General features: G+C 41.0%; 2 protein-coding genes across 3 annotated transcripts in view; one reads left to right on the forward strand and one right to left on the reverse strand.

Annotated features, from left to right (window-relative positions):
- The window catches only part of RASGEF1B (RasGEF domain family member 1B), a 560,362-nt gene that overhangs the window by 36,717 nt on the left and 504,338 nt on the right, over positions 1 to 19,307 (forward strand). The gene's annotated exons all lie outside the window — the stretch shown is intronic.
- On the reverse strand, positions 2,302 to 2,620 carry LOC103015606 (PHD finger-like domain-containing protein 5A). Its single transcript, XM_057547298.1, has one exon. It carries the CDS (start codon positions 2,614 to 2,616, stop codon positions 2,302 to 2,304), a length of 315 nt encoding a protein of 104 aa, XP_057403281.1. The 5' UTR covers positions 2,617 to 2,620.

Here is a 19,307-nt window from a genome sequence, read left to right on the forward strand (position 1 = left end):
GCCTGGCACAGTAGGGGGTTTTCATGGCCTAGAGTCCATTCTGACTGACAGATGTCTGGGATATATTGAGGTTAAGTATCTTGACTATCACGCTCTTCATTTACCAGGTGATGCTTAGGGAATGCAAATAAATTTGCTTAGGGAATGCAAATAAATTTCAATAGTAGCTGGATACAGATTTTATTAGCATGCAAATGAGTTTTTGGGGGGACTGGGGGGAATAGAATTAGCATTTCCCAAGCTCTTTTTCACTGAAATATTGTTAGTTTACTTGAAAAATGCTGGATTGGGCAGTTACACCTATTCTTTGGTGTAGGACTTTTCAGAACCTTTAATATTTGACTTTACATTTTAAATCTCTAGGATTTAAGGATTACTTGACTATGAAACCCTTTTTCTCCCCATGGGACACCAATTAATGTCAATTGATATAATGTGTATTAAAACTCTTAAATATTTAAGATAGCCCTTGCTGCTTCTCATATATATATATATATATATATATATATATATATATATATATGTATGTATATAAATTAGCATATTCACTCTTTGTTTTTTTGTTTTTTTAAAATTTATTTTTAAAATTTATTAATTTTTGACTGCATTGGGTCTTCGTTGCTGTGCACGGGCTTTCTTTAGTTGCGGTGAGCGTGGGCTACTCTTCATTGCAGTGCACGGGCTTCTCATTGCGGTGGCTTCTCTTGTTGCGGAGCATGGGCTCTAGGTACACGGGCTTCAGTAGTTGTGGCTCGTGGGCTCTGGAGCGCAGGCTCAGTAGTTGTGGTGCACTGGCTTAGTTGCTCCACAGCATGAGGGATCTTCCTGGACCAGGGCTCGAACCCGTGTCCCCTGCACTGGCAGGCGGATTCTTAACCACTGCGCCACCAGGGAAGCCCAACTCTTTTTGAATTATCAATTTTATGGCAAGGCAGAAGAAAAGTTAATGTTGATTAAGGCAAAGAAAAGTTAGAGTTGACTATTGTAGTCAGGGTAGGCTAGGTCAAGCTGTGGGATCACTCGATCCCCAAAGCCTAGTTGGTTTAACACAACAGTGGCTCACGCAAAGGCTGCTGTGGTTCGAGACCCTGTCCTTCAAGTAGTGACCCAGTGACGTGGCTGCTTCTTTCTTACGTTGAGGAGCTGACGGAATGTTTGGTGAGACTTCCTGTCTCTGCTGAAACTGTAGAGCCAAAATCAGTATTATGTAGTTTAGTATGTTGATTGTCCTTCATTTTAATTTTGGTAAATACATAAATAACAAGCTATGTGTTTTTACCTTCCTCCAAAAGCACTTTTCCCATTCTGCAAATTAGCAATGGGAAAGTATGAATTGGCTTTGCTTAGCTCATTCTTAGAGTGTCTGTTCTTTTTACCGTTACATGTTCAGGTTTTTAAATATTCAATTGATGCTGTAGACACACAGAGTTGAGAGTCTGGTTATTAGATTTCTTGCTTTTTGGCATCTTGCTTACATATCAGTATTGTTCCTTTCAGTGTTACTTATTCTTTGTGACTGGTTAATTTATGTGTAGATACTTAAACAAGAACTCTACATTTTTTTCCTAAACATCACAAGTGCTTTCTCTTACCATGATTATTTTCTTTTTTGCATGAATCCCAATACCTTTATTCTGAATCACAAATTCCTGGGTGACTAAAATTCCTAGAGTTAAGATTAAATTGGGAAGGGGCTGACTACCAGAAAATAGGCTGACTACCAGAAAATAAGCACCTGCTTTATTAATACAATAGCAACAGAAAAGGTTTCCAATTTTTAGAAGAAAAATAACATGAACCAGCACCACCTGGTGGGTGTTACAGATGAAATGCCCACACTTATTGTTCTGAGAGCCCACTACCACCCTGCAGATGTTTCATCAAGGACAACTGCCATCAGAGCTGCTGCAAGAACATGCTTCTCCCTGCAGCTAGCTTCACAGCTCCTCAAACAGAAGACTGAACTGATAGATCATTCCTGTTTTAGAAGCTTTTGGTGTACAGAACTTCTCGATGTGGATAACACAGTCTTGCTTCTTGAATTTAAGGAACGCCATGAACCAATCTATCCATTTTTCTGTGATACAGTCTGCCAGAGTGCTCTGCGAAGAATCTTTTTTTTCCATTCCTACCATGTCTGGGTGAGAGGAGAGGAAAGGGTGGAAAGGTGCCAGTGTACTAATAGGCAATTCCGGTGATGCTGTGTGTTCCATTTCCTTTCTGTAGGCATCTCTTTTGGCAGCTGCAGCAGCTTGATGGGGGGAGGAAGAGACAGCCCACCAATCACCTCTTCTTGAAGCCCTATTTTTTGCGTTCATAGAAGAGATCTGTCTTAGAGCTCCCAAAACTGACAATCTTTGGGCAACCATCTCTGTCTTTCTCCTGGATGGTGCACTCCTTACAAAAATAGGCATCTGAAACTCCGGGGCCTCCACGGATCACACAGTGTCCCTGGTAAGAGCCGTAGTTACATTCATCACACATGCGCACCAGGGTGCAGGGACACACATAGGAGTCACAGATCACACACTTGCCATCACATATTTCACACAGTCTTCCAATGGCAACACGAGCCTGCTTGAGGCAAAAGATCAAGTCCGGGTGATGTTTAGCCATAGCTCCCTCTATGCCACCCCATGATTATTTTCTAAGACACTCGCCAAGTGAGAAATCTTCCCTGATTTTGTCACAGCTGACAGTCTCTGTTGAAGAAAGAGTCTCGTCTTTGTTATCAAGGGAATAGTGCAAAGGATATGAACACCGATAGAACTTCATAAGAGGAGCTGAGCTTGGTATCCTGTGAGGCCTAGTCTAAATCCATGGTTACTAATTTTTCAGTTTTGTGAGTAGCACATTCACTCACAGTTCTTCACATGTTAATAAAGCCTCCAGTATTACCTCCTGCCTCTCCCTGCGTGTGAACACTTTATTGGAAGGAAAGGAGCTAACCTTAAGCTGGTGTAGACCGAGGCTGAGGGGTGCTGTGGTGAGGGAAGGGAAGAGCCCTTTCTACCCATTACTTAAATATTTTTCTGAAATGATTTGGACTTAACATGGTGTGCTAATATAGTTTTTCTTCATGATGCTATAGGGGAGGAAAAATCTTTTCCTTCTGCCCTTCTAAGTTCTTGGCTGGGGCCCCTATAACAAGACAGATTAACAAGAAAAAAGCATACAAATGTATTTAATATAACTTTTACATGACATGAGAGCCTTAATAAGGAAGCAAAGACTTGAAGAAGCGATTAAGCCAGAGCGTTTTCACGCTAGGTTTGATGAAGAGTGGAAAGTCGTGGAAAAATGCGATAGGATAACAGAGTATGAGCTAAGGGTAGTACACGGGAAAAGAGCAAGGCCTGTTCAGATTCCTTTCAACATCCTTCCACCTTGGAAATAAGGATGTTCCTTTCCTCCCTGCATAGGGAGGGCCCCTCTCCCATAAGGGTTTTGTGACCTACTTCAGGGGAAGTTCAGAAAGTCCTTCCTGCATGTGACATTTCTTAAATTTCTTTCACTTTATGCCAAGGTGCCCTATCTTGGGGTAGGTTATCCTGAACACCATCAATGTTGTGAATAAACATCCAGGAAACTCAGTAACTTCAATTGTACTTGATACTTTCCTTGGGTTTCCTTACTCATCCTTCCCAAGTTCTCCCAGCAGGTATGGCCTTCTCCAATTTAAGAAATTCATAATGAATAAGTAGCAGATATAGTGAGCCGCAAATGGTAATATTTTCCCCTAGCCTTGTGAATTCAATGCTTTGAGAACATAATTTTCCCTACAAAAAAGTTGGAGATGGGGTTTAGAGTCTTTAGCCTCTTGTATCTTTAAAATTAAAGATTTTAAAAAATTTAAATTAAATTAAAAAGCAATATATTTTCATTGTAAAAATATTAGAAATGACAGATAAAGAGAATAAGGAAAATATCCATCCTTAACTGCCACCACTCTCCTACACAAAAATAATTACTATCATCATATCTGTGTATATTTTTATGACCTTTTCTCTATAGGTATAAATATACCTATATAAATAATTTCTCAAGGTTGCAGTAATAGTATAGACACAATTCCATGTTTTCTTTTGCATTTACATTTTATAAACTCTTTTTCATGTTTTATACATAATCTTCATAGTTATTATTTTAGTGGCTAACACCATTATTTGAAATTGAGTTATTGTTAAAAGAAATGGATTCTTTGAGAAATGTGTCCCCTTCTATCCTTTTAGTTTGAGCAAGGTTCTGGAGTATATAGGACATTTTCCTCTCTGCTTTGGGCATGTGCTCACCCATTTCCTTATTCCCCTTTAACTTAATACTGGAAATATTTTTTCAATCAGGCATATGAATAATATTAGAAATTTATTTGGAAAGAAATAATAAATGAAAGTATTCTCTGAGGAGGATCTTTTTGGATAGGGTTGAAGACAGGGTTTTTCATTTTATCTGCCATTGGCTTCCAAATGAAAATAGAAGGAATGGCAGCTGTATTTTCACTACAGAATTGTGCATATATGTGTGTCTGAGGAACTTTATGAAATAGCTTAGAAAATGATCATCAATGCCTTGAATAGATTCATCACAACGTGTGTACTTATTTAAGCATATTCTTGGGTACTGTGCATTCACATGGCCTGATTTGTAATATATGCCATTTTTTCCCCTGAGTTTGCATATCAGAGATGATGCCTTTTTTTTCTCCCACTACTGCTGCTTCTGCCTCTACCTGGGATTATGCAGATTCTGGTTTAAACCTCTTTATTCTTTTCTGCAAGTGCACAGCATGATGGGCTTCATTTCTGAGAGTAAATGATAATGGATTTCAGCTTTCACCAGTGACATTTGGAAACTACAAGTCTTTAATAATATGTGTGCCACGCAATGAAAATGGTCACCCTGTTCCAAGGATGTGAAAATGTAAATAAAATAGCAGTGCTGTAAACATGTAGAGGCTAAATCTTAAAATGAAGGTGGGGGTCCTAATTATTTTAATGGAACCAATTTTATGATTTTTCAAGAGGGATGTAAAGGACAATCTTATCTATAGTGGGTACTTGGGATAATCAAGGGAAAGCTCTTAGAAAGGGTTTAATTTATTCTGTCAGATATTCAAGGCTATAAAACATTTCAACAAATCAAAGCCATCATTTGAGAAATAATAAAGATTAAAAGCCAACATCAGACACCGCAAACTTGGGTCCTTCCTGCCCTTTAATCTGAGTACCAGTTTTATATTAAATAAAGCGTGCTTATCATCGATTAGCATTTATTTCTGTCTCACTGGGTATACAGTGCTTTTTGATGGTCTGGATGTAAAGGGACCCAATTTCTTGTCTAAAACAACTGAGTGTCTATCTTTTGTTGATAAACACAATGTGTGAAGGTCGTAAAGAGAGAGTTTTGATAAATTTGTCAGACCTGGGCTTCAGGGCTGCACCTGCAGAGGGAGGAGAGGCCAGGGTATCTGAAAAGAGCAGGGGTATTTCTCTAAAGAGCAATGACCTTGAGAGATAAGATTACTGAAACCTCAAATCCCAGTTTTGGATTGTGAGGTAAAGTAACTTTTGCCTCATTCCTGAATTTCCATTTTCCTTATTCCCATTTAATGCTAGCAGAGACTGGGAATCAGTTTCCTACCTTTATGAAACCCCAATTTATTGGGCTTCTCACTCCCATGCTACCTCTTCTGTGAGAGAAAGAGGAGGCTTTTCTGCTCCAAATGCCTGGGGAGGACCTTTCCTCATTTCCTATTCCTGAATCATCTGGGCCTTTGCACTTGGGTATTGACTGGTGGCAGTGACACCTCCACCTTGGTGTAATATGTCTTTCAAGCGAGAAGCCTTTCCTGGTCAATACTGAATCAATTTGCTCAGGCAGTCTAATTGAATGCCTCCCTCAGACAAATGGGTCACTGGGGGAAAGGGTAAAACCTTGATATGCAGATCTCAGTCGAAGCCCCAGAGAAGGCCGTTTTAAAAATATATATTCCTCTTGAGAAGCAGCCTATGTAACGAAAACAGTGCTAGTTATTTGCACAGCAAAATGGACATAAATCAATGTGTTTACATCTTTCTTTTTGTTGGACTACTATCTTACTTTAACTTGATCCCTGGAGAGAGAGTGAGACGGACAGACAGACAGACAGAAACAGAGAGAAGAGAGAGACCAAAGCTCTAGCATGACCCCTAGGATGAGAAACTTCTTGCCTTAAAATTTGGGGTATGTTGATCTCTTTTTTAGAATTCACACCATTTCCATATAGCAAATTACATTGATGTTTAAATTGTTTGATATCCTGAATATTAATAAAATACAGCTTTTTCCTAAGATGATTGTGTTTTTTTCTCAGTGTTCCTTTGGGGGTTTATAAGAAGAAGGGGGCAGGTGAGTGCCCAGCATTGTGTTAGCTTGTTTCTAAAAACTCTCTTAGTCCTTACTCCAGCCCTATGAGAAGAGTAATCCCTGATTTACAGAGAAGGAAACTCACTCAGAGAGCTTGGTAACTTGCCCAAGGTCATTTAGTTACTTGTCAGTATGAACCGAACTCTGGTATCTCCAAGGCCAGTGCTTCTTTTCCCATAGGGTTGGATTTTGACTCACTTTTTAAAAATAATATCTTGGGGACCATTGTTATCTTATGCATCTTTTTACCTATATGGTGTGAAAATGTATACATACTTTGTATGTTAGTTTCCTGTTGCTGCTGTAACTAATTGCCAAAAACTTAGTGGCTTTAAACAAAACAAAATTATTATTTTTCAGTTCTGGAGGTCAGAGTCCAAAAATGGATCTTACTGGGCTAAAATCAAGGTGCTGACAGGCTTGCGATCCTATCTGGAGGCTGTAAGGGAGAATGTGCTTTCTCACCTTTTCCAGCTTCTAGAAGCTGCCCTCACTTCTTGGCTCATGGCCCCTTCCTTCCTCTTCAAAGCCAGCAATGGCCGGTTGAGTCTTTCTCACGTTGTATCGGTCTGACTTCTGCTTTTGTCATTGCTGTATCAGTCTGACTTCTGCTTTTGTCATTGCTGTGATTACGTTGGGTCCAAGCGGATAATCCAGGATAATCTTCACAGCTCAAGGTCAACTGACTAACAACCTTAATGCCATCAGCACCCTTAATTCCCCCTTGCTATGTAGCCTGACATAGTCATAGTCAGGGGAGTAGAACATGGATGTCTTTGGGGGACCATTATTCTGCCCACCGTATGTTATGAAATCTTTTAACAGAATAACACAGTAGTGAGAGATCCAGGATTTGAAGTCAGATTGCCTGAGTTCAAGTCCTAGCCCACTGCTTTCTCACTGTGTGGTCTGGGGCAAATCAATTACATTCTCTGTGCCTTGGCATTCTCATCTATCAAACGGGAATAACAATTTGTGGTAGAGATTGAGATAATGTATACAGAATGTTCAGCATTACTAGCACATGGCATACAGTAGATGTCCAATAATTCTTGGCCGTTATTGTTTATGAAACAGTACATGGGTGCATGGTACATTGTGCTGCACAAAAGGTTTCACAGATATTATTTTGTTAGATTTTCCACTGCTCTGGCGCTTACTGTTAATACATTTGTAGTTTATTGTGAAGTTATTTTTAATCCAAGTTGAAACTGTAAAAAAATATGGCTTAAAATTAAAGGGAATTTAGGGGGAAATCCACTTTTTAAAACTTCATTTTAGTTTCTTAATACTTATAAGTCTTTACCTACACACATTCTATAGTTATTTATGAGCTTCTAGAAAGTAGAGACAGTGTTTTTGTTCATTCTCTAGGCACTGGCTTGAACATAATTAGCATGTAATGAATGCAGATAAATGGCTGAAGGGAATCCAAAGAGGCTGAAATGGCCAGAGGTGAGGGCATAGGCTGGGAAGTGCTGAGGCTTTTGCATTCTCTCCCTTTTTTTGCTGCATTGAAAGTCCCCCTAGTGGGTCCCTTGACCTTGATGTGTTTAAACTTTTCAACTCATTGAGGACATAGCAACTTATTAAGAGCTGCCTTGATCAATTAATTGAATTTGGCTTTAGCCATGTGCAGGTAACAGAAAACTGGTCTCAAATTGGCTAAAACAATGAGGCATTTATCAGCTCACGTAACTGAGAACTCACAGAGGTAGGTCAGGCTTCAGGTCAGGCTGGAGCCAGTGGTTCATTGAGTCCATCATTTTGTCTCTTCCTTCCTCTTCTCTGTTTTCCTTATGCCTTGTGTGGTTTGCCACAAGATGGCTGCTAGCAGCTTCTGGCGGCTCTGTACTTCCTTGCTTATGTCCTGCAGGGGTAGACAGCACAACTTTCAGTAGCAGTCACAAGAGAGCAAAGAACTATGTTTCTTAGAAACCTCCTCCAAGAAGGAGTTCTCCATATCTCATTGTCTGGGGTGGAATCTCACCTTCTTGTGACATCCCTGAAGCAATCACAGTGGCCAAGGCAGAGCAATGTGTTGATCAGTTTATACCAATTAGAGGTCACCAAGAACCACTGTGTGTGTGTGTGTGTGTGTGTGTGTGTGTGTGTTCAGCTTTTTCCTAAAAAGTTGCCCGATGAAATATAGGATAGAAAAAGTACTGAAGCTGCATGGGGGAGAGGAGGGTTCTGAGCGGCCAAACCCAGCAAAAATGGAAACAGCCCAGCACGACTGAGGGTGTAAAAGAAGAAATTCTTCTCCTAGGTCGTGAAATCTGGCTGAGTTGGGGTCCTAGTCTCTTATACCATTATAAGCAGTTCTCTTGAGTCATCCTTCTTGCTCATCATCTTGTTGATTTATGGAGCATTTCCTAAAGCTTTTGAGTTTTCCTGTTAGAGTGTAAGTGCTTCATTATTCATTTGCAAGGATTTATTCGACAGCTACTCATGAGAGCTGCTCTTTGAAGCACTGGGGAATTCAGAAGTGAACAAAACATAGCCCCAAACTTTAAGGATCTTACCACCCATAGGAGAACAGAGCCCCCAAGCTTCAGGATCCTTGGTTAGTTTCAAGGGTAAAAACTTGTTAGAGTCTCAGTCTGATTATAATTGGGTCAAGAAAGCTACTTGTACAGGAGCATGAAGAACCCACTCACTTATCTCAAAGGGAGCGATTTAGGGAAGGACTCAAGTATTGTGGATGAAAGGTGAACAGTCAGTAACAGAGACAGACGCAGTTTAAACCTCTCATACTAAAGTCATAAACATAGGGTGGCCGGGAGCGGGACGGGGTGATTGAGACTGGCATGCAGAGAGAGGTGGAAGCCTGAAATGCCTTCCATGGGGGCCTGGTGTGAACTGAACTGAAAGTGGTTTGAAACCGTGCAGTTACATCACAGTTCATGACCTCTATTGGGAGGTCCTAGAGAGGAACCTAGGATCGAATCTGTCAGTTAAAATCCTACTTTCTCTCCAAGAAGTAGGCCCTCTGGGTCATCCTGTGAGCTTCCACTGATGATGAACTTCACATTTTAACTGCTTTCTCTCTAAGTAACTACCTCCCTACGGTGGAAGGTGTGGATCCCTTGGTGCATACAAAACTTACTGTAAGCAGTGAATCGACCTCCTGCAGGTCAGTTCAGGAAAGCCCACAGGTCAGGGTCTAGCTGGGGGCAAGGACTAGGGTTTAATCAGGTTGCTTAGACTGTATCCACTCAAGTGGTTGCCATTTTTGTAATGTTTGAGTGCTAGAAGAACAGAGGAAGCCTAAATATATGGAAATACATGTATTAAATTTAACACATTACATTTCAAAGAAAAATCAGATGACCCACATGAATGGTATTTTTAGTAGTTATTATACATATGACAGTTAGTCATAGTGGAATTTTTTTGCCATTTATTCTAATTAGTATTATTTTGACATAGCCAGACCAGTTTTGGGTGTTCTCTTTGCTTTGTTAGTTTTCCAATATCCATAAATAGCATTAACGTTTGTTGGGATCCTTGAAGGGAGCCCATTAAATAAAACCCTTTGTCCTGCCTGAGTGCTAAGAAAAGTAAGAATTAAGACAACAGAGTAAGATAGATGAGAGCTCATCTTTAGGTACTCATAAAGGCTCAGTTGGAGGATAGATTTAATCCTACTTTCCCACCTGGTTATGGGCTGTGCTGAACCATGGCCGAGTCTCTGTGGGTGGGGCAGGGATGGAGGAGAAGGGATGTCAGGGCATGACTTGGGGCTACCCTGGAGGAACACAAAGGAACCAAGAGGTATAAAGGAAGAGCTGAACTGAGCATGTCCAGTTTATTCCTTCAAATTTATCAATCAGATAGGTTACTCCCAGAGAGATCATGGGAATTACACTGAATGAGTTCCCTTCATCAGGAGTAGAGAAGAAGTATTCCCTTTAACTTTGTAAACAGTTTTTCTAGATGTTTTGTATAGTTTAATCCTCTCTTTATATACTGACTCCACCATACTGTCATCCAAAGACAAGATCTTGGATTTAAAACAGCCATAGTATTTCCTTTATCCTCTGTCATCCTTTCTTCTACCCCATTCCTCCTCCTCTTACACTAAATCTGGCCCTGGATCTCAGGCTTCTTGAGGTCCTCTTCTATATTTATTTAAATTATGTATATTAAATCCCATACTTAATCCCATTCAAGAGGTTCATAGCTTGTCATGTGCCAGTCATTTTATATATGTTATCCCATTTAATCCACAACAAACCTGGGGAATAGGATTTATTCTCATTTCTAGATGCAGAAACTATCTCTCAGAGAGGGTAATTCATCCAAGGTTAAAGAGATAGTAAGTAGTGAAAACAGCATTCATGTCCCTTCACTCCAAAGCCTGAGTCCCTTCACTCCAAAGCCAAGCACTTTGTTCTAGTCTTGGCAGTAGTGAAGAATGGGCGTGAGTGTGAGATGAAATGCATCTGCACGAAATGAGCAAGGTCACGTGGGTCTTTGGTAGAGGTGGGTACAGGAAAGAGCATAGTTGGACATGGAGCTCTCTGAAAAGGTGGAAGGAAGGTGAGAGAAAAGTAATTTGCATTTTTAATATAGGCATCTGTCCTCCTAACCCTACTCTATGTGGAGAGAAGTTAGAAGCTGGGCAGGCTACAGAGTTAACTTTTCTAACTTTCCTGTATGCTGTAGGACTTGGACTTGGGAAAGTCTTGATTTGGCTTTGGGTGGCAGCCCTGGGGCAGTGACGTTCAGGTGTGTCAGCAGTTGAGTTCAGTAGTTTTTTGACCTACTTTTCTTAGACAAGGATCTGTTTTCCGCTGCTGGCCTCCAAAGGCCTCTTCTCTCCTAGGACACCTCTTCCCTACCCTCCTCCCTTTCCTCAGGCCAGGAAGCTGGCGGGAGAGGAGTGCGTTGCAGCCTGCAGTGCTAAGAACTCTTATGGTCCCCGGTTAATAGGGCTTCTCTGTTGTTGATGGAGGAGAGAGAAAAGAAAGTGTGTATTCTATTTTTCTTTCTTGGGGAGTGGATAGCTTTGCCCTTGCATGACTGTTTTTGAGGACCTATGGTTTCCTGACCATCTTTGTCTCTGGAACAGAATGTTTTCCTTTACTTTCTTCTGGGTTGATAATGCCATAAACCTTGTCTTACTTTTTTCGCTGGGAGTGCTGTGTGTGCCACACCGCCCCTGTCACCACTAAACTAAATATTAAGACAATCAGTCATTCAGATCCCATCTGCCTATAGCAGTGCACTAGGAGTAGTCACCAGGTTGACTGTAGCATGTGAACAGAATTTGCTTTTTGATTCAACAGAAACTTTCAAGTGTTATAGCTCAAGGATAATGTGCTGGTATATTTATAGTAACTAGTTTTCTTCTTTCCCACTTATGTGGATACCTGATTAGAATAATAAACATCTCACCCAGAATTATGGGCAAGATCCTAAGCTTGTAGTGTGACAATGACTAAATACTTGGCTGAGACTTATGAAATCCAGCGGTAATTTACTGGTCTGTTGTATGCTATGGGCCTGAGTTACATCATGAAATTCTTAATTACAGAGGGGTGGCAAAAGGAGATTTTAGAACATTATTGATAGTGTTCCTGAAATACTTAGGATTTCCCAAAGCAGGATCTTATTGCTTGAACTCTGGTCCATTTGTACTTCTATGGTCCATTGGCCTTTGTAGATTTATTCATTTTTCCTGTTTATACTAAAAAGTAAAATAAATAAAATAAAACACTAAAAATCCATTTTCTTCATTTCCACACTGCCCAAAGAGACTACACAGTAAGTACTCTAGGAAACTTATCTTGATTTTAAATTCTATCAGTAAACATGAGAAAGAAAAAAAAAACCATTTTTGATTGATTTCTTTCATTCTGCATCCATCTCCTTTACAAACAAACTGGAAACTCTGACAAGATTCTATTCCACTGATTTTTTTTCTTGGTTGGGGTGATGAGGGAGTCCATTAGTCATTTCTTTAAAATTGTATCTTTGAGATATCTGTGTTGTTCATGAAGTACTTATGAGTTTTGTCCTTGAACTGATTCCCAAGCAGGAACTCACTCACAGACTTCAGTAGAAGTATGTAACCCACATGTCCTTGAGTTTGGCAGGACCACTGGAAAAGTGTTCACATGTTATGTACAATATATCTTTTATAAGGCACCTTAGTGCCATGTCATAGATTGAAATGGGCAAGGTGATTCCGGTCAAGAACATATAGATTGTTGCTAGCTGGGGCTGGAGACGTTTGGTATATGTTTAGCTTGAAGTTTCCCTATCACCAAAGAATAGTTTGACTTAGTTTTCTTTGTATAACTGCAAAGATGAGAAAAAGTTGGGGGGAAATTCTTTAACTTTCCAGACAGTCCCCTTTATCATCTTTCCTGTTAAGAATAGCTCATATTTCTTGAGAGCTAACTATGTACTAGCCCTTGCACTAAATGCATGGGTCCACTGGTAAATGTTAAACAATCAGCTCTCAATAAAAAAAAAAAAAAGTTCTAATTTGTAGCATCTGCCAGTTTCTGTGGTGTGAATACTCCCACCACGACCAGTGCCAGGCCATATGTGTGATGTCACTGAAGGGAGACGTGGGAAGAGATGCTGCCCAAAGGCTTTTGTGAGCTAAAAGGAGTCAAGTCCAGCACACCCCCGGCTAAATGTTTTACAAAACATGCTAACTCTCACAACAAGTCTATGATTTGGGTACTGTAACAGCCTCGTTTCAAAGTTGAGAACACTGAAGCCCTGAGAGGTGAATTGACTTACCCACGTTACACAGCTAGCATGTAGGACAGCTAGGATCTGCACACAAGCAATATGGCTCCAGAACCTGTGCTCTTAACCACAGTGCCGTATCACCTGCAGTCTTTGTGGTGGTTTTGCCTTCAGTTCAGGAATTTCGTGGAAGTACTGTTTAGGAATATGAGGTGGTTGAGTGTGAAACCTATAAAGTAGAAAATATTTGTATTAATCTATACATTCATACCTGTGTAAGTTCATCTCTGAAAAATTACTTTAGGTAGTGGTTATGAGGGGCCATCATTTGGGGGCTAGTTAGTGCTCACATGGGGAAAAGCCTCTAAAAGTAAGTAAAAACCATCTCAAGACAGAGCGTGTGAGTAGAAAGGTGGAGGATGGGGAGACCCTGTGGATGGATGGTGACGACAGGAGGTAAGGTTCTGTGAGCAGAGACAGACAGCCCAGGCTCCTGGCTGTGAGTCAAATGCCACCAAACTGGAAGAGCTTCACGGAGCGCTTCTACCTGGATTTCCTAGAGGAATGCTTCTGCTTGTCTGCTCACCTGCCAGTGAGCTTCAGAGAGCAGCTTGGACTCAACATACCGTAAGTGAGAGTGTCTCCATTACTTGAGCCATGAACTCTAAGAAAAGCTAATATGCTCCCTTAGTAACCCCTCTTTGGCTCCTTGATGTTGCAGTTTTCTTCTATGGGTGTAGTTATGTATGTAGGATTTTTTTTTTTTTTTTTAAAGGAGCCTGAAAGAAAACACTCTTTCTGTGCTCACAAGACTTCTGACACCAAATAGTTTTTTTTTTTTTTTTCCCCTGCACCATGCAGTTCTCCAATTTTCAGCAGACACCAACTGGGTATCCTACAGTTTCACTCAATTTTGACACTAACTGCCCGGAATTAGCTAAAGACAGGCTAAGGACTCAGTCCCACAAGACTGAGGCCCCCACTTTGGTTGCGACTAACTGGCTGTAAATTGGGGGCTCCCACAACCCCCTCCTCAGGTCTGATAGTTTGCTAGAGCAGCTCATGGAACTCAGGAAAGTGTTTTACTTATTATTACTGGCTTATTATTAAGGATACAGCTCATGAGCAGCCAAATGGATAGATGGTTGGGCAAGGTATGGGGTGAGGGTACATGGAGCTTCTACAGCCCCTTTGGATGCACCACCCTCCCTGCACCTGTATGTGTCCACAGACCTGGCAGCACTCCAGACTCCTGCCTTTAGAGTTTTTATGTAGGTGCATTATGTAGGCATGACTGATTAAATCATTGGCCATTGATGATTAACTCAATCTTCAGTCTCCCTTTCCTCCCTGAAGCTTGGGGGCGTGAGCTGAAAATCCCAACCCTTGAATCTCCTTGTTGGTTCCTATTGGTTCCATCCTCCAAGAGTCACCTCATTAGCAGAAACTCAGGTACGGCTGAAAAGAGCTTGTTACGAATAACAAAATACACTCCTCTCAGTGCTATCACTCAGGACATTCCAAGGGTTTTCGGAGGTCTGTGCCAGGAATGGGGGACGAAGACCAAGCAGTATTTCTTATTATATCACAACATCACAGAGCCTTTTTCTCTGATTTAGGCAAAAGGGTCTGTAAAAAAGAAAATTATTACCGATCATAATTACTGTTTTTGACATTCAAAGTCTATACACTCACGCTGGTAAAATCCAGATGTCCCTCAAGGGAAGTTGTTTCCTGGTCACCTCTGGCTTCTAGTTCTGTTTGTAAATCAGCTGCTCACTGTTTCACATGTGCTGTCCCACTCTTGCCTGAACTCTAGTTTTCTTCCATTTTCTTGGTTTTCTGTTTCTCAATTTTTCTTTACTGGCTCAGCTACTCTTAAAAGTTCTCCTATTTCATTGTGTGGTTTTCTCTACCTACCCCCTTCAAAGTCAGCTCCAGGCTTCTCTCTGCAAACTGAAGACCCATTAGTATACTCTGACCTTTCTTGCTTCTCTAGTCATCTTTAATAGAGAAGAAACAGGGCAGAATAGATCCCCACTGGTATGAAATATGCACCCATGTATCCCCCCATCCCCTACCCTCCACCCCCCTGAGTAGAACTGGCTCGCCCACTTTGGTTCTGGTAACATTTAATTTGATTTTCCTTTTTCACATGGAACAAATATAATTCTAGAATTTGCTCAAATGCAGTTTGGCTGTAGAATAAGTAGTCACGATATGGCAGGTAAAATCATTGCTTAGTGTGATTGTCTAACTACACAATCTGTTCTGTCCCTCAGGGGCTCAGTCTTATTTGTGTTTTCTTATCTCAATATTGGTTTTATCCTTTAAATCAATCCATTAGCATAAAGGTGTGTTTGCTAGAATATAGATTATAGAATTGTCTGGCAAGAAGCAGTGTGTCCAGGTATGTTTGGAGGGTGGGTTCCTTTTGTGAACAGGTCTAAGCCAACTTGGATATGCTTTGGGGTAGATATCAGTAGCCCCTGCTAGTCAGAAGGGCATGATGATTAGCCACCTCTCCCCTCCAACACACACAGACTCTTGATGCCAGGTTATAATGAATTATACTGAATTCTTCCCCACATGAAGGTGTTTATTAGCAAGCACAGTCGTACAAATTGTTCTGCAGGTAGATGAAGCTCCAGTTCTATCCTTTTTGGTCACCTGAAAGATTTACCTTTCTTACCTTTTGCAAGAAAGGTTTACCTGAGGCAAGTGTGGCACTATTGCAGTGTCAGGATTCAGTGAACTGTGGGGAAACCAAAAGTCCTCTGACCCACTGGCTGGGCACAGGATGTTTAGAGATTAGGCAGCAACTACAGGACTTATTATATTACTGTATTGTTTTCATGTGTATCTAGGTGTGTGTCCCAAATCATCTGTTCTGAATAATTCTAATTTCACCAATGGTAACCCATTTCTAGCACCTGTTTTGCTAATTAACAAGCCATTAATTTCACCAATGAAAACCCTTTTCAATACTTGTTAAGCCAGTTGTCAAAACCTCTGGTGTTGATCAGCGATAAGAATAGCTGAAGGGGGCTTCCCTGGTGGCGCAGTGGTTGAGAATCTGCCTGCTAATGCGGGGGACGAGGATTCGAGCCCTGGTCTGGGAAGATCCCACATGCCGCGGAGCAACTGGGCCCGTGAGCCACAGCTACTGAGCCTGCACGTCTGGAGCCTGTGCTCCGCAACAAGAGAGGCCACGATGGTGAGAGGCCCGCGCACCGCGTTGAGGGGTGGCCCCCGCTTGCCGCAGCTAGAGAAAGCCCTTGCACAGAAACGAAGACCCAGCGCAGCCAAAAATAAATAAATAAAAAAAATTAAAAAAAAAAAAAAAAGAATAGCTGAAGGCTTGTAGAAGTTGCCTCTGATTCAATGGTGACTGACTACCCCTGGAGTATGAGTTTCTAATTAGGGCAACTGTAGTTAGATTGTAGTTTAAGCTAACGATGATACAATACCATGCTATAAACAAATAGGAGTTGTGAGGGGAATACCCCTTGTCCCAAGATGTTCAAGTATTTTGAATGTTCTTTCTAATCACTGGGCATCCTTACTCCTCCCTTCCAAAGAATGTCTCCTAGACTACAGAGAAAAGTGACCACTTTCCTTTCTCAGTGGTGCAAACAAAGAAGAGCAGAGTGCACTCTTGTAAATAGACGTGAATGGAGACAGTCTGGTTTGATAGAAATACATTTGCAGCCATTGTAATGGATGAAATTGTAGAACTTTCTAAAGGGATAGGTATCTACTTTTCTGGCATGTAAACTTGGTCTCCTTACAGTATGTAGTAAAAGAAATACTAGAAAAATGCAGAAAATAAATCCCCAGAAACCTCGATGTGGTTCCTTCTTTCTCATTTTTTTTTTTTTTTTGTGGTAAATATTGCTCACAATTTGCAGACCAAATAAATGCATAGCAACTTGAAACTCTGACCACCATTAAGTCTGTTTTTTTCTTGGTAATTTTGTGTGCCAGTTCAGACAAACTGATGGCTTGTCCCATTAAGGAGAAAAAGACAAATAAAGGGAATAGACGATAAACCTTCCTAACCAACCTGAAAAGTAAAATAGTCATGGAAACTAGGGTTCTTAATTAGCCAAGGGCCATGAAAAACAAGTTTATGAAAGGCCACTTGAAAATTAGGTTTGCAAACACATCTGAATTTTTACATTGTTCAAGGTAGATAGCAAATTAATTTCCCTAGTTAGGATCTCTAACAACTCAATGATAAAAACCTTATGTCAAGTTCTTTGGGAGGATTTGGATATGAGTTAATGATTTTGTTGATACTCGTGTCCTAGAGAACAGGGTTCAGATTATGATGTACGTTATTTTAAAGACAGATGTGAATGAATGGGTTACTATCGATCATGGTGGACTGCTTATTCTTGGAATAATTCTGCACTTTGTAGATGCCACATCTTTGAATATATTTCCTCTAGCCTGTACTGTTTTATTCTTGTTCTCACCCTGGCCTCTCCAATCTGAACTATATAATTTTTATCGTGCTAAGTTTAGGATTTCTTCGACAATAGGTTAGTGAAGCCAGGGAGGAGACTTGGATTTGGATCTGTATCAATTCTGAGTCTTTGAAGTAGGGTCAGAGGGACAGATCCAACTGCAAGTGCTGGGAAGTAGGTAAGTGTGGTAAGTTAAACATGGTACCGAGTGAGGAGGGTAATGAAAAGATAATAGTCTGTGAAACAGGGTTAGGAAGGATACAGCCCTTGTACCCACCAGCCCTATCCTTCCATGCCAAGAACAGCTATCACTAATTGATCATGACGTCCTATTTTCTGGAACCTAGACAAGGCCTTGGACTTCTTTCCAACAAAGTATTCTAGGCAGCAAGTACACTGGAATGAATTGATATTTGTGGTCTAATTGGATGACCCATGTGGGACATAAGAAACTACAGAGCAGGCAATATCTGAAGCAGCAGGCAAACAGGCCATAGGCATTTTTGGAGCAGGCTCCTGTCACTAAGTGGCTTGGAATGCCAGTCCTTTGGAGAGTGACAAGCAAAAGCAAGGCATGGAGCCCTCAATTGTTAAGGGTCTGGGATGTGGGCAGGTAACCAAGCTGGGGAACAGGACAGAGTTCTTGAACTAGTGGAGCCAAGGGCTCAAGGAGAAAGAAAAGTCCTGTTATCGGGACCGGGGAGCAACACTGAAGCTGGTTGACTGCAAGGAGAGCTTGGTGCTATTCCCTGGAGTAATGGGAGAGAAAGGGGAGAGAGAAAAAAACCATCTTCATTGGGTTCCTGCTGTGTGCCAGGGACCGTCTGGTCCTTTACAGACCTGATCTGATTTCACAGGCAGCTTCTGTAATCCCTTCTGCCTAAGAGTAGATTTATTCCTGGGCTGGATCCAGGCCAAGCTGCAGAGCCTCGTGCCAGGCCAGAGCCATCACTTGCCACCTACACTCATTACTTGTCTTTTGAAATCCCCAGCTGGATTTTAAGCACTTGAGGGAATGCTTCTTTGTATTCTCCTCAGTGTCCTACTTGCTTTAGGCACTCGGTAAATATTTGTTAAATGATTGCTGTATCCTGGTACATGCGACATCTGCATTAGAAGAAACCTATTTCTGGGGATTGTGTCTCTGAGACCAAATCCTGATTGTCCTTGCACCACTATCTTATGAAGTCATTGAATGAGCAGGTAACAACAGGAAGAAGTAAAGTCCAGATCTAAATATGTCATAAGTGATTGGACAGAATCCACCCAATGGACGCTCTCCACACTAACCTTCTATGTAAGGAAGTGTCTGGGCTGAAAACTACAAGAGTCATGAAAGGAAACAGTATAGAATTCTTACCACCTCTCTAAGCTGGGACTTCATGTGTCCCAGGATATGTCCTCCACACCCCCTCTTAACCTCAGTGTATCTTTTGTGTTGTCTGAAATTCCCATACTGCTTACTTGCATCTTTGAGTCAAATCCATGAGCGTATATGTTAAAATACAGTCAACGTCTGAAGATTTAAATTAAACCAGTATCAGTCCTCTGTTTTGCAAAATCAAGATTTTATTACTCTTTCTGTTAGGGCTGTCAGGTGTGGCAAAATTATTTGAGAGGATACTTGTGTCTAAATTAAAAATAACCCTAAAAGACAGGCCCAGTCACCATTCCTCAATCTGGACCATCTCCCTTTAGGTATCCATGGTGGGTACTGAG

This window comes from Balaenoptera acutorostrata, chromosome 5 (assembly GCF_949987535.1).
Source record: "Balaenoptera acutorostrata chromosome 5, mBalAcu1.1, whole genome shotgun sequence".
Lineage (NCBI taxonomy): Eukaryota > Metazoa > Chordata > Mammalia > Artiodactyla > Balaenopteridae > Balaenoptera > Balaenoptera acutorostrata.

Excerpts from the sequence above, each read along its gene's own strand:
- LOC103015606 (XM_057547298.1), bottom strand. The coding sequence starts at position 2,616 with ATGGCTAAACATCACCCGGACTTGATCTTTTGCCTCAAGCAGGCTCGT.